Here is a 16,307-nt window from a genome sequence, read left to right as displayed (position 1 = left end):
TGAGCTAGCAAAGAGATTGAAATGAAAGTAACCGTACGTAACCACAAGCCCCCAATGCAAGAATGCCTGTGACAGACATGTGGAACTGGAATATGTCCGGAAAAGAAAGCTGACTACCGCCAATCTAACTTCTCAACAACGAAAATACAGACCCCTCGATGAAAAGCAGCAGAACTGCACCTGTACTAAAGCACGGCCCAGAGTGAATATTGAAGTGCTACCCTAGCTAGGCAGCAAGGAATGGCTGCGTGTCATGCCCTGTGTTAGCAGGGAAGGGAGTGCTAGGGAAAGGAGGGTGGCCTATCTCTGAGTACATCCGCGAAAGTCCAGCGCCCAGACTGTGCTGGGCACCGACTTGAAAAACCTGTTGAGTTGAAAAGTGCCAAAAGAATCAAACCGCAAGTAGGTACAGAATGTTTGTGAGAAAAGAACCCAGGATACTGAGATCGAAACGCCTGGAAGATATCCCAGGCCGAGTCAAGAGCTAGCAGGCTGAATTGAAAAGAACTTAAGACCAAGATTCATCTAACGAAGAGAAGGCAGTATCGGGAGGTTCAAGAGGGCTTGCCACCATGTATGGAACCCAGTAACCGGAGCAGGACGGACGGCGGCAAAATCTTCGATTTTTCTGCCCGAGACATGAAATTCTGCAAACAAGAACAACATCGTTAAAACAAAACATGACCAACGAGCCCCAACTTACCTTAGGAAAAGGAAAACCCCACCTTCCCTAACCCCTGCCTACGCGGGTGTCCGTGATTGACACTCAGTGACGTAGAGCAGGAACGAATACGTAGCACAAGACTGAAAACGTGTCAGTCTCAAGAACCTAGCAAGGCTGAGCAACCTGAGGCAAACTAGGCCAATTGAAAACGTAACACTCAAGCCTATGAACCTGAAGGCGTGTCAGGCAAGTGATGTAAGTGGTAAGATAACATGACGTACGAAAACGTAGTGATAGCCGTGAGAAGCGGATGAGGGGACTTGCCACTGCACAAGACAATTAGAAACGAAACATCTCAATCCGACAGTACCCTTGAACGTGACAGGTACCCAGCAGTGGAGAGTGGCCATGAACAAACGTGAGGAAATGAATGTGGCATGTGCCCAGACTATGAAAATGTAGGTAAGTGTAGGACTAGTGCAGCTGAACTGACAATACCATGAAATGCGAAGGCCGAGCAACCTGAGGCGTAGCAGGCAAATTAAAAACGTACACTCAGGCCTGATGAACCTGAAGACGTGTCAGGTCGTTGTGTGAGAAACGAAATGTTTGAGATGCATGAAACGTATGAGAAACGGATGAGGAGACTTGCCACCGTACAAGCCAATTAAAAACGATTATCTCAATCCGTAAACACCCATAGACGTGATGGGTGACCCCCCCCAGCGGTGGAACGCCATGAATCTAAAAAGAACATGCTAATACTACCAACTGAAAACTAACACAACTGGAACCTGCATGAGAAACGTAAGGTTGCATGAGAAACAAACACATTTGAGAACATGAATAGTATGATATACGAAAACATGAGAAGATAAATTGTATGAGAACATAAATTGCATGGAAACGTGAACACCTGAGAACATGATTGCATGAGGAACGACAATACACTTGAGAACATACAATACCATGAAAATCGTAATCGTGTGAGAAGCGCAACTCGTATGAAAAGCGTAACTTGTGTGAAAAGCGTAACGTAAGAAAAGCGTAACGTATGAAAACATGACCAATGTAATTGTAGCACAACTGAAACCTGCCAGAGAAACGTAAATGTTAGAGAACATGAATAGCATGAGAAACGTAACGTAAAACGAAACATGAAAATGTAAAAATTGCATGAGAACATGACTCGCACGAGAAGCGTAAACCCACGAGGACCTGACTCGCATGAAAAATGTCATCGCGTGAGGACACGAAACCGCATGAGGACACGAAACCGCATGAGGACACAAAACCGCATGAGGACACGAAACCGCATGAAAACGTAAAGCATGAGAAACGTGGTCGCATGAGAACGCAATCGCATAAGAACGCAATCGCATGAGCATGACAAACGTAATGCATGAGACAACATGATACTTGAGAAATGTGGTCGCATGAGAACGTAAACACATGAGAACGTGATCGCATGAGAAACTACCCTGGGAAACATAACCGCATGCGAACTACCATGTGAACTGTAATGGCATGAGAACGTAATCGCGTGAGAACTACCATGTGAAACGTAATCGCCTGAGAAACGTAAACACGAGGACACGACTCATGAGAAACGTGATCGCATGAGAACTACCATGCGAAATGTAGTCGCATGAGAACTACCATGCAAACCGTAATCGCATGAGAAACGTAAACACACAAGGACATGACTCGTAAGAGAAACGTGATTGCATGCAAAACGTGATCAGATGAGAACTACCATGTGAAACGTAATCGCATGAGAAATGTAATCGCATGAAAAATGTAAACACATGAGGACATGCCTCATGAGAAACATGATCGCATGAAAACTACCATGCGAAACGTAGTCGCATGAGAACTACCATGCGAACCGTAATCGCATGAGAAACGTAAACACAAGGACAAGACTCGTGAAAAAACCAAGATCGCATGAGAAACGTGATCGCATGTAAACGTAACTGCACAAGAACCACCATGTGAAAAGTAATCGTATGAGAATGCAATCGCATGAGAAACGTAACCACATGAGGACATGACTCATGATACACGTGATCGCATGAGAACTACCATGCAAAAGGTAGTCGCATGAGAACTACCATGTGAAACGTGATAGCATGAGAAACGTGAACACACAAGGACCCGACTTGCATGAGAAATGTGACCGCATGGGAAACGTGACCGCATGGGAAACGTAACGCATGGGAAACGTGATCGCATGCGAAACGTGATCGCATGCGAAACGTGATCGCATGCGAAGATTGCATGGAAAACGTGATCGCATGCAAGATTGCATGGAAAACGTGATCGCATGCAAGATTGCATGGAAAATGTGATCACATGAGAAGATCGCATGGTAAACATGATCGCATGAGAAACGTAATTGCATGAGAAACGTAAACGCATGAGAAAATCGCATAAGAACGAATCGCATGAGAACGTGATCGCATAAGAAGAACGCATGGGAAACGTAATCGCCTGAGAAACGTGAACGCATGGGAAATGTCCCCGCATGAAAAAACACCATGAAAAACGTCATCGCATGAGAAACACCATGAAAAACGTCATCGCATGAGAAACACCATGAGAACGTCATCGCATGAGAAACACCATGAGAACGTCATCGCATGAGAAACGTCATCGCATGAGAAACGTCATTGCATGAGAAAACACCATGAGGACGTCATCGCATGAGAAACGTCATCGCATGAGAAAAAACACCATGAGGACGTCATCGCATGAGAAACACCATGAGAACGTCACCGCATGAGAAAACGTCATTGCATGAGAACGTCATCGCATGAGAAACGTCATCGCATGAGAAACGTCATTGCATGAGAAAAACACCATGAGGACGTCATCGCATGAGAAACGTCATCGCATGAGAAAAACACCATGAGGACGTCATCGCATGAGAAACGTCAGCGCATGAGAAAAACACCATGAGAAACGTCATTGCATGAGAAACACCATGAGAAACGTCATCGCATGAGAACACCATGAGAACGTCACCGCATGAGAAACGCCACCGCATGAGAAAACGTCATCGCATGAGAAACACCATGAGAACGTCATCGCATGAGAAACATCATCGCATGAGAAAACACCATGAGGACGTCATCGCATGAGAAAAAACACCATGAGAAACGCCATCGCATGAGAAACGCCACCGCATGAGACACGCCGTCGCATGAGAAACGCCGTCGCATGAGAAACGCCGTCGCATGAGAAACGCCGTCGCATGAGAAACGCCGTCGCATGTCAGTTTGAAATTGGAAATCAGGGATAATAGTAGGATAAGAACAAGATACTTGGTACAGCAGACACATATTGGGAATATGAAATGTTGTGGTCACATGTTTCGAGATTTGGACACATGGTTAAAAATTTCTAGCAACTTCCACTTGTATTTGAGCATGGACTAGCGACGGGCGGCTCCCTTCAAGCTGGAGGGAGTAATACCGTGAGCGCGCGGAGGTTCCCTCCCCCTCCCCCCGGCGTGAACACCGGAGGAAGCGGTGGGCAGCTCCCTTCATGCTGGAGGGAGTGATACAGCGGGCGGGCGGAGGTTCCCCCCCTCCCCCCGGCGTGAACACCGGAGGAAGCGGCGGGCAGCTCCCTTCATGCTGGAGGGAGTGATACAGCGGGCGGGCGGAGGTTCCCCCCCCCTCCCCCCGGCGTGAACACCGGAGGAAGCGGCGGGCAGCTCCCTGCATGCTGGAGGGAAAGAAAACAGCGGGCGGAGGTCCCCCCCCCTCCCGACGTAACCACAGGAGGAAACGGCGGGCGGAGGGAGAAACACACATGCTGGACGGAGCAACGCGGGCGGGGGTCCCCTCCCCCGGCGTGAACCGAGAGAATCGGCAGGCGGCTCCATGCTAAGGGAGCCATGCAGCGGGCAGAAGTTCCCCCTCCCCCCGGTGTAACACCGGGAGAAGCGGACGGGTAGCTCGCTGCACGCCAAAGCAGCCAGTGTCGCCAGATGGAGCCCCGAACAATAGCGGGCGGATGAATCCCCTCTCCCGGGTGGGCAGGTCCCCAAGCCAGAGGAGCCCTGGTCAAACGAGCGGCCGGATGAAACCCCGAGCGGGTGGCCCCCCATGCCCGATGAAGCCCTGGAAAATGAGCGGGCGGGCGGATGGACACCCCCCCCCCCGTGCGGGCAGCTCCCTCCTGCCACGTGGATGGATGCAGACAATCCGGCTGGGAATCCTGAGGAGAGCACAGTAGACAGCAGCAGCAGCTGCCGCCATTGCTCTGGATGGAAACAGGAAGTGACGTGCCAACCCCACACACCAGAAAACCGACGCCCAGAAGGAGGAAGGAGGGCGGGTTTAAATACCTCCCGACTCCTCCTACAAATACAGGCTTCCCTGCGGTCAGCCTTACAACTTATTTAGTTACTCCCGAAATTTGTTTTTATTTATTTTGTTTTCGTTAAAAAAATGCATTCGTCCGAAAATCTAAATTAAGGTCGAATCTGTCATTGAAGGTTTATGGGGGTAGATTCAGATAGATTAGCGGATCTTTAGATCCGCGTAATCTATCTGATTTACGATCCACCGGCGCAATTTTGAGAGGCTAGTACAGTATTCAGAAAGCACTTACCTTGAAACTTGCGCCGGCGGATCGTAAATCCCCCGGCGGAATTCAAATTCCGCGGCTAGGGGGAGTGAAGTATTTAAATCAGGCGCGTCGATGCGCCGATTTAAATGCGCATGCGCCGCCCGCAAATTTTCCCGGCGTGCATTGCTCCCAATGACGTCGCTAGGACGTCAGTGGTTTCGGCGTGAGCGTAACTTGCGTCCGGCCGTATTCTGAATCGACTTACGCAAACGACGTAAAAATTCAAAACTCGGCGCGGGAACGATGGCCATACTTAACATAGGATACCCCTCACATAGCAGGGGTAAGTATACGCCAGAAAAAGCCTAACGTAAACGACGTAAAAAAAAGCGACGGGCGGCCGTTCGTTTCTGAATCTGCGGATCTCCTCATTTGCATATTCGTCACGTATACAAATGGAAGCGCCACCTAGCAGCCGGCGGGAGATTGCAGCCTAAGATCCGACGGTGTAAGTCACTTACACCTATCGGATCTAAGGGAGATCTATGCGTAACTGATTCTTATGAATCAGTTGCATAGATCCGACCGTCGGATCTCAGAGATACAACGGCGTATCAGGAGATACGCCGTCGGATCTCTATCTGAATCCCCCCCATGGTGTCTGTCGAATGTTCTAAGAAAAAAAAAAGAAGATTCGACAGAATCTTTAAAAAAAAAAAAAAAATCGACTCTTCATGTCTCTCTATGTCGAATCTTCATGTCTCTCTATGTCGAATCTTCATGTCTCTCTATGTCGAATCTTTTCTCTCTATGTCGAATCTTTTCTCTCTATGTCGAATCTTTTCTCTCTATGTCAAATCTTCATGTCTCTCTATGTCGAATCTTTTCTCTCTATGTCAAATCTTTTCTCTCTATGTAGAATCTTCATGGCTCTCTCTATGTTGAATCTTTTCTCTCTATGTCGAATCTTTTCTCTTTATGTAGAATAATATTGGACTAATAGAGCTAAGGTTAGGCACATTCGACCGCAGCGAAAATGAAAATAAAGCATTTGTTTATGTCGGATCTTTCGGTTTTCGTTCTCTGTGCTTTCGTTATCGTTTGTTAAAACGATAACGAAAATACTTGAAATTCGGACGAAAATGCATTTGGATGAAAACTAATGCACATGTCTAATAGAGAGCAGGTTCTCTATTTTTCCGACCGTCTGTATGGAATTCCAACGCACTAAAAACCATGAATGCTCAGAATCAATTTGACGCATTCTCGGAATCATTTAACTTTTTTTCTCATTGTACTGCTGTACGTCACCACGTTCTTGACCATAGGAATTTGGTGCGACCGTGTGTACGCAAGACAAGTTTGAGCGTAATTCCATCTGAAAAACATAAGATTTTTTTCAGGAATTCTGACAGAATATCAGACGAAAAGCTCCCATTGGACTTTTACCATCGGAAATTCAGATTGTGTGTACGCAGCATTAGAGGCCCATTTAAAAAGCAGTGGTATGGCTGCACTGCAGTGCGAGAGGATAGCCTGGTCATGTGATCTATCAAAGTCACATTACCTGCTCTCCTCGAGAGAGCTATATTGAGCAGATAGGACTTTGTCGGGATGAGTTTGGGGGGGGGGGGGGTGCGCCAACTACAAACCGTGGCTTGATTTATAAAAATGAGATGGGCCATGATGTGTGTAGCTCAGTGGTGCAAAATCTTTTGAGTAAATGATTTTGCTATACATACACTTAGGGGGCTCATTTATATCCATTTTTTACCACTGAGCTACACACACCATGGTCCATCACACACTTCCCTATTAGGGAAGCTTTAAACCCACTGCTATTTTAAAAATTTTTGTGCTGTCTGTGTACCATTGGGGAATTTTCCTTCACTTCCTGTTCCAGAGATGAACAGGAAGTTAAAGGAAACCTCTCAAAGTGAGGGAAATTCTATGCAGGGTGTTCGTGTTTTATGCAGGGGGTCTGTGTACTATGCAGGGGGTCCGTGTTCTATGCAGGGGGTCCGTGTTCTATGCAGGGGGTCTGTGTACTATGCAGGGGGTCCGTGTTCTATGCAGGGGGTCCGTGTTCTATGCAGGGGGTTCGTGTTCTATGCAGGGGGTCTGTGTACTATGCAGGGGGTCCGTGTTCTATGCAGGGGGTCCGTGTTCTATGCAGGGGGTCCGTGTTCTATGCAGGGGGTCCGTGTTCTATGCAGGGGGTCCGTGTTCTATGCAGGGGGTCCGTGTTCTATGCAGGGGGTCCGTGTTCTATGCAGGGGGTCCGTGTTCTATGCAGGGGGTCTGTGTTCTATGCAGGGGGTTCGTGTTCTATGCAGGGGGTTCGTGTTCTATGCAGGGGGTCTGTGTACTATGCAGGGGGTCCGCGTTATATGCAGTGGGTCTGTGTACTATGCAGGGGGTCCGTGTTCTATGCAGGGGGTTTGTGTATTATGCCGGGGGGCGGGGGTGTAAAGTTTTTTCACAAAAAATGTCCTCCTAAAGTTAAGGTGCGTGTTATACGCCCGTGCGTGTTATACGCAGATAAATACAGTAACTAATGAGGAATCATATGACTGCTGTAAACTAAATTTGTTACATGTTAAGCAAAAGCAAAATATAAAATGATTTCAGTTTTGTTTAACTGCAGGAAGAGTAAGGCGGTGAAGATACAGGAGAGACGGCTACAATATGCAAAAGGTAAAATGAGATTACAGCTCAGACAGATGATGTGTTAATATTAAATGTCCAGCTTTTCATTCAACATGTTGTATCTGTCCAGGAGATGAGATCACGATGGAGATGAGATTTTATGATCTTGTGGAAGATTCCCTGCTGACCTGGGTTGGAAATGCACAACAAGACAAAATGTTTCTTGTCCTATTTAGTAAGTATCTAATCACGTTCTCATTATGATTGTTAACAATATATTAAATGGTAATAAAAGAATAGAGCAATAATATTCATGTCTCATCTTACCACCTCCTGCATCTGATGTATGCTGAGAACTCTGCAGGGCTTCTCCAACACTCCCATGCCTCGTACACACGACCGTTTTTTCCCGACGGGAAAACTGCTATGAGAGCTTTTCGTCTGAAATCCCAATGTCCTGCCAAAAAAGGTACCCCGGCGGATAAGGACCCCCCCTGTACTGCGCAGGCGCAGCGCGGAGCCGCCGAAAATAGCCAAACATGTAGCGCTGCGAGTCAGCTCTACACGGCGCCTGCGCAATGACATTGTGCCAGACGATGCCGCACGCTCCCGATGCTAGTGCTACTGCGCTGCAAGGGGCGGGGGTGATTTTAGCAATAAAGTACACGACTTAGCGGGGCGTTAAAACAAATGAAGGGCTGGTTTTGCAATGTTGATGGGCGGGATTTCCACAAAATATTTAACTCACAAAAGAGTATTTTAAAATGATGGACAGAGATGATAAGAGCGGGTAGTTCAATGTTTAAGGCTCAATTTCAATACTTCTTACCAGGGCTTTTTTTCAGGGGGAACTTGGGGGAACTCAGTTCCACCACCTTTGGCTCAGACCCTTTGGTGCCTGCTCACCACAATCACTTGTAAACACAGAAGTCTGGTTTCTGTGTTTACAAGTGACAGCTCTGCACTCTGTGTGTAACCCCCCTGAACTCTGCACTCTGTATGTAATGCATTCTGGTATTTAATGCCCCTTTGATACCCTTCTACTGTTTGTGAAATCTGAACGGGGTTGTGGTTGAGTTCCTGCACCTATTTTCTGAGAAAAAAAGCTCTGCTTCTTACAGTTTATTGTTATTATGCTTATGACTTAACCCCATCACCACAGAATGGTTACAGGTACAGGGGATGCTCAACATTGCAAAACCTGCCCTTTATTTGTTTTAACACACCCCGCTAAGACGTGTACTTTATTGCTAAAATCACCCCCGCACCTTGCAGAGTAGCACTAGCATCGGGAGCGTGCGGCATGTGTCATAGTCATTGCGCAAGCGCTGTGTACTGTAAAGCTTACTCTCAGCTCAACATTTTCGGCCGCTCCGTTGAGTTTCGTACTGCACAAGCGCCGCGCCTGCGCAGTACAGGGGGGTCCTTCATCGGCAGAATACTGGCCCTGTGTATGCTCCATCGCAGTTTTTTCAATGGGAAAACTGCTAGACAAAAAAAGAGAGCAGGAAAAAATCCTGGCGGGAAAACCATTTGTCTGTATGGTTTCCGACGGGTAAAAAAAGTGCATGCTCGGAAATAAATCAACGCATGCTCAGAAGCATTGAACTTAATTTTCTCGGCTCATCGCAGTCTTTTCAGTCACCGCGTTCTTGGCAGTCAAAAGTTCACCGGACTTTTGTATGACTGTGTGTATGCAAGGCAGGCTTGACAGGAATTCCATCAGAAAAACCATTGTTTTTTTATCCGACGGAAAAACCGGTCGTGTGTTCTAGGCATCAGTGTACATCAGATAGCAAGTGGTGATAACAGGCAAAACCATCAGTCACTGCCTTTTGTGTTGGATAATGAAAAAGATAGGAAACATTTTTGTTTCATCTCACAAAAAGAAGAGTTGAGAGCTGCTGTAAACTAAGTTGGCAAGTAAACCCATCCGTGAAACAGTTTCATTTACGGCATGTGCCAGAAATGTAACACTTCCATTGGTTGTGCTCTCAACCAAACTGTCAAACCATCCAATGGCTGTTGTCAGAACTGATCACATGTACACCATCATGATAGCTGTAGATTAAACAGAGGCAAAGATGGCAGCTTCCTTGGCTGAAAACGATTGGGGGGTTTACTTACACTTTAAGCTAGGCATTCTATTCCTCTTGTCTACTATTTATTATTTATATTAAACTAAGTACACACAACCACATTTGAAATTGTGACTACTACAGAGAGAGACCAATAAATACAGCGGGTAAAATAAGTATTAAACAGGTCACCATTTTTCTAGGTAAATATATTTCTAAAGGTGCTATTGACATGAGATTTAAATGGAATGACGCAACATGCTATTGAACACGCTAACTGAAATGTATTTAATACTTGGTACAAAATCCTTTGTTGGTAATGACAGCTTCAAGATGCCTCCTGTATGGAGAAACTAGTCACATGCATTGCTCAGATGTGATTTTGGCCCGTTCTTCCACACAGTCTTCAAATTTTGAAGGTTCCGTGGGCCTCCTCTATGGACTCCATAGATTTTCTATTGGATTCAAGTCAGGTGATTGGCTGGGCCATTCTAGCAGCTTTATTTTCTTTCTTTGAAACCAATTGAGAGTTTCCTTGGCTTTGTGTTTCGGATCATTGTCTTGCTGAAATATTCACCCTACTGGTAGATGGCAGCAGATTTGTATCTTGTCTTGTGATTTTTAATGTCTTGGTATATTTTTTCATTCATCCTTCAATGATATGATGTTTGCTAGTACCGTATATTGAGAAAAATCCCCACACCATGATGTTCCCACCTCCAAATTTCACAGTTGGTATGGGGGTGTTTTTGGGGTGACGTGCAAACATTTGACATCTAAACATGGTGTGTATTATGGCATCCAAAGAGTTTAATTTTGGTCTCATCTGACCAGACTATATTTTTCCAGTATTTCACAGGCTTGTCTAAATGTTGTGCAACAAACTTTAAACAAGCTTTAACATGCTTTTTTTTAGGCAATGGAGTCTTGTGTGGTGAGCGTGCATACAGGCCATGGCTGTTGAGTGCATTACTTTTTTTATTTATTTTATTTACGTTTTATTTGAAACAATTGTACCTGCTAATTCCAGGTCTTTCTGAAGCTCTCCACAAGTGGTCTTTGGCTCTTGGACAACTCTTCTGATAATTCTTTTCACTCCTCTGTCACAAATCTTATGAGGAGAACCTGGTCGTGGCCAGTATATGGTGAAATGATGTTGTTTCCAATTCAGAATTATGGCCCCAACAGTGCTCACTGGAACATTCCGAATTTCAGAAATCCTTATGTAACCAATGTCATCAGTATGTTTCTCAACAATAAGGTTTGGCAGGTCTTGAGAGAGCTCTTTGCTTTAACCCATCATGAGATGTTTCTTGTGTGAAGCCTTGTACACACGACCAGTTTTCTCGGCAGGAAAACTGCAAAGAGAGCATTTGGCCAGGAATCCCGGCCGTGTGTATGCTCCCTAGCAGTTTTCCCGTCAGGAAAACAGCCGGAAATCCCTACAGGAAAATAGACAACCCTGCTCTCTATTTTCCCGTCAAGTTTCCCAGCAGAGTGTTTCCTGCAGAGAAAACCGGTCGTCTGTATGATTACCTGCAGAGTAGAAAAGCCGTGCATGCTCAATAACACTTCAACGCATGCGCAGTAGCATACAACGTCCCATACCTTGTTCCATGTTTATACAACATTAGTGTGGGGTGAAGCAAGATGGCAGCTACGGAATCGAATGTGACGAGACACCGGCTTGTCGTAGTCGATGACATCACCGCGTTCGTGTCATTCCATTTTATTACACATTACCTGATTTCTGAACTTATTTGTTATGGTTTCTTTGTATGTATGAATTGCATGGGTTGTTACCAACATGTGGTGAAAATTTCATGTCAACAGTGCCTTTAGAAACATAATTACCTAGAAAAATAGTGACGTGTTCAATACTTATTTTTCCCGCTGTATATAGAATTGGATAGATAGCAACCCAAATTTTGTAGAAAGTACCTAATAACTGCATAAATATATAGAAATGCTCAAACTGTTTATTATACCAATCCGTTCCCTATATAAAACATGCAATAGTTAATGTAGATCCAATCAAGAGCTCAATTATACCTCCCAGGAGGTAGTGGAGCATACGGATTTATCAATATAATAGATCCATCATTTATCAACCACATATTGTCAATCTGACATTAATATTCAACACGTATTGTTAGATCCTTGGATTCAGTCAGCATTCACTCCTGAACATGAACATTTACCGGCAGCTTTGGAGCATCTTTTTTTTTAGCATGTTTTTAGGAATGTTCAGGATTGAGAATTTTATGGAAACCTAGTTACTAGGAGGAGGAGATGGTTGTTTAACTGCTTGCCGACCAGCTGCCGCAGTTTTACGGCAGCAGGTCGGCTCTGCTGGGTGAGAGCACGTAGCTATATGTCACCTCGCTCAGCAGCCAATAGGGGTACGCGCGCCCCCTGCTCGTCCCTGACTCCCGTGCACGTGCCCGGCGCGTGCCTGGTGGTCGCGATCAACACCGACACCCCCTGCCTTCACCCCCCTCTGCGGTGCCACAATCTCCCCCTGCCTCCAATCTCCCCCTCCCTCCAATCTCCCCCAGGCCCCCTGCCTCCAATCACCCCCTGCCTCCATCGTCCCCTGCCTCCATCCCCCTCTGCGGTGCCACCAACAACCCCTGTCTCCATCCCCACCTTCTGTGATTCCACCATCCCCCTCTGCGGTGCCACCAACACCCCCTGCCTCAAATCACCCCCTGCCACTAACACCCCCTGCCTCCAATCTCCCTCTGCCTCCATTGCCCCCTGCCTCCATCCCCCTCTGCGGTGCCATCGCAGCCACCATCACCCCCTGCCTCCAATCTCCATGCGCAGTTACAAGCCGAACCGATATTGGCTATTTTTACCCGTTTTTACGAACTGCCTGTAAAAATAAGGTCGGTTGGCAACACTGGTTGAGAGGATTGAGTGAGATTCTTCAAAAACAGAAACTATGTACAGGTTGAGGACAGTGAACTCCTTTCTGTAAAACTGAAGCAGAAGTCCTTACATATGGCAAACTGTGGACTTGGTTGGTGAAAGAAGTAGTTGATAGCAGCCTTCTTCCTTTAGGGCACTAAGAACAGAGTCCCTTCACAGAAAACTTGATAGACTGAGCTCCTTTTTAGTAGAAGCAGTTAAAGCACACAAGCTTCTTTCTTTAGAGCAAAAAGAGCATAGTCACTTGAGGACATCAGCCGATGTCCCCTTTGACAAATACACAGCTGACTCTCTAGCACGAAAGGGGTAGCAGCAGCCAAAAAGTCTCTAAGATCTCTCAGCAGTCCAGGGAATGCCGGTTGCCTCCTTCCAACTTCCAAGCGACACCTTTCTCGAGTGATACCAGACTAGATTTTCAGCAGACAAACCCTCAGTCAGCTCTCCTTAGAGTCAGCATCTAGGCCCTCAGGTCACCCACCTAAGGCCTCACGAACAGCAAACAGTTTGCTCAGAGAATATATACAGACTCCCAGCAGTCTTCAGGGCTTTGCTCCTTGGGATTGGCAATGGCTGTATCAACATTCATACTGCCAACTGCATAACTACACACCTATGTTCCAGAACATTCTCACAGCTCTCTGGAAAACAGATGGAGCTATCAGACTTAGCAGCAGCTGAGAACACTGAACTGGCCAATTTTCAGCTTTCAATGCTGTCGCACTTTGAATGACAATTGCGTAGTCGTGCAACACTGTACCCAAATTAAATGTTTAAAAAATGTTAAGACATACAAAGATTTCCTTTCATGGTATTTAATCACCATAGTTTTTTTTTTTTTTTTGCTAAACAAACAAAAAGTAATCATTTTGAAAAAAAAATGTTGTTTCTTAGTTTCTGTTATAATATCCTCAATAAGTAATATTTCTATGTTACTGCTGTGCACTTATAGGCTGCACTGATGAGGCAGCACTGATAGGTGGCGCTGATGGGCACTGATAGGCAGCACTGATGGGCACTGATGAGGCAGCACTGATGGGCACTGATGAGGCTGCTGATGGGAACTGATAGGTGTCACTGACGGGCACTGATAGGCAGCACTGATTGCCACTAATGGGGCTGCACTGATCCTCAGGTCACTGATGATCAGTGCCCTGATTATCTGTGTAAATGTCCCCTGCCACACTTGCCAGTTGCCGGCTCTTCTCTCCTCACGCTGTGACAGAGCGTGAGGAAAGGAATGCCAATAATTGACAAGTTTATTTACATGTGATCAGCTGATTGGACACAGCTGATCACATAGTAAAAGGCCCCTGTGATTGGCCCTTTACCACAATCTGTAATCAGCTGTGTCTGAAGGACACAGATGTATAGTTGCCAGATCACTTTTGCTTAAAAGCAGACAGTCGCCTGTAGAGATGTAAAGCCCCCTGCTGCTATCGACTTATGACATACATTGCTGGTAGTAAAAGGTTTGAAACCTTAATCTAATGCCGTGTACACCAGATCAGTTTTTCCACCGGAAAAACCTTGGATGTTTTTTCCGACAGAATTCCGCTTAAGCTTGCCTTGCATACACACGGTCACACAAAAGTTCTCTGAACTTTGGACTGTCAAGAACGCGTGACATACAACACTACGACGAGCCGCGAAAATGAAGTTCAATGCTTCCGAGCATGCATCGAATTGTTTCTGAGCACGCGTCAGAATTGCTACAGATGATCGGATTTTCCGATAGGGATTTATTCCGTCTGAAAATTTGAGAACCAGCTCTCAATCTTTTGTCAGCGGAAATTCCGACAGCAAATGTCCGATGGAGCATACACAAGGTCTGAATTTCCGTTCAAAAGCACACATTGGAATTTTGCTGTAGAAATTTCCAATCGTGTGTACGGGGCATAACTCATAGTGTATAGTCAATATGGTAGTTAAATATGTTATTCCCAAAAGATTTTAGCCAGCACATCTTATCACCTTGTGTACATTCGCCTATTTGTTGTGTAATTGGTAATATTGATTTTGAACTGTTCTCCTGCAGAGTTTAACCATTCACATCTCTTATAGCTAAATCTGGCCTTGTGAAACCTGAGGACGTTGAAAAGTTCAAACACTTTGCAGCCTGTCTGTCCATCCCTGTAGCCTTCATAAAGGAGTAGAGGTAAGGCAAAGTCCACACTTGTTAATTCAAAAGTCAGGGGTGTAGCCTGTCCAGGGAAGCAGAAAACTGGGGGGGGGGGAGGGTGCAGTCGCAATGCGGGGGGTGAAACAAGTTGAGAAGTGGGGGGTAGAATCCACAGAATTAAGGTTGGGGGGGCTTTGGGTGCTGGCGAACAAATAAAAATGAAAAAAATAAAAAAAAGGGACCCTGGGGACAACCAGGCCCCTTAGAGGTCGGGGGGGCTTTGAGTGCTGATGGAAAAAAAGGGGGATGCCATCCATGCCCCTTAGAGGTCGAGAGGGCTTTGGGTGCTGACAAAAAAAAAGGGGGATGCCATCCGGGGCCCTGGGGACCAGAGGGCCCCATAGAGGTCAGGGGGGCTTTGGGTGCTGACGAAAAAAAAAAGAAAAGGGGAATGCCATCCAGTGCCATGAGGACCACCGGGCCCCTTAGAGGTCTGGGGGGGGGGGTTTGGGTGCTAACGAAAAAAAAAAGGGGGATGCCATCCGAGCCCCTGGGGACCGCCGGGTCCCTTACTGGTGTACTGCCTGTACCCCCCTGATGGCGGCCCTGAGCCTGTCAACCAGCCTGGTACAGGGAGTGCCGTACGTCAACCCAACATACCCACGGCATGTGAACAGCACCCTCCAGTGATATAGTAGGCTCAAAGTGGTCGGTTGGGGTGCATGATGCTTGAATAAAAGATGGCAGCTGGTTAACCCTAAAGGCCAGACATACAGTAATTTAACAGTGTATGTATGGATCTGTTAGTTTGGCAATCACTTGATATAAAATGTATTTATTTGCTCACCTTAATTTATTTAATTTTTTTTATTTAGGACTCTACTGAAGTACAAACAAATGCTTCCATAAACACCTCCCAAACAATGCTGGGTGAGACAATACATTACTATGGACAATGGAAGTCAAGGAAAAATTATTATTTCATAGCGTTCAAGACATATATTCATAGTTCACATTTACAAAATTATGCTGAGCTCCTCTACAGCCTGTTGGAGATTTTTCCATCATTTGAAATAAAGACGGTGGTCTGCATTTGTGTCGTCCAATGTTTTCTTTATATAAACCCTTTGAAACTAAAATACAGGGGTGGGATCACTAAGAAATGTTAGTGTGCAGTAATTGTTGATTAGAGCAAAGGCATGAGAGCAAAGTGGTGAGAGAGGAACCCTACAGAGAAGGGAAGAAATGAGAGGCTGAAGGAAGAACAGGTGTGGGGGGAAAG

The 16,307-nt window shown here is 45.9% G+C and overlaps 1 protein-coding gene across 2 annotated transcripts in view; it reads left to right on the top strand.

Annotated features, from left to right (window-relative positions):
• The window catches only part of LOC120913276, a 58,591-nt gene extending 42,676 nt beyond the window's left edge, over positions 1-15,915 (top strand). For both annotated transcript variants that reach the window (XM_040323114.1, XM_040323115.1), the window contains 4 exons: positions 7,893-7,942; positions 8,025-8,129; positions 14,968-15,061; positions 15,901-15,915. In XM_040323114.1, the coding sequence (XP_040179048.1) occupies positions 7,893-7,942; positions 8,025-8,129; positions 14,968-15,059 (247 nt within the window). In that variant the 3' untranslated portion in view covers positions 15,060-15,061; positions 15,901-15,915. The remainder of the gene's footprint in view (positions 1-7,892; positions 7,943-8,024; positions 8,130-14,967; positions 15,062-15,900) is intronic.
• Positions 15,916-16,307: the final 392 nt, after the last annotated feature.

The sequence above is a fragment of the Rana temporaria genome, chromosome 9, assembly GCF_905171775.1.
Source record: "Rana temporaria chromosome 9, aRanTem1.1, whole genome shotgun sequence".
Classification (NCBI taxonomy): domain Eukaryota; kingdom Metazoa; phylum Chordata; class Amphibia; order Anura; family Ranidae; genus Rana; species Rana temporaria.
Note: the sequence above shows the minus strand (reverse complement) of the source record. Positions and strands in the feature narration are given on the sequence as shown.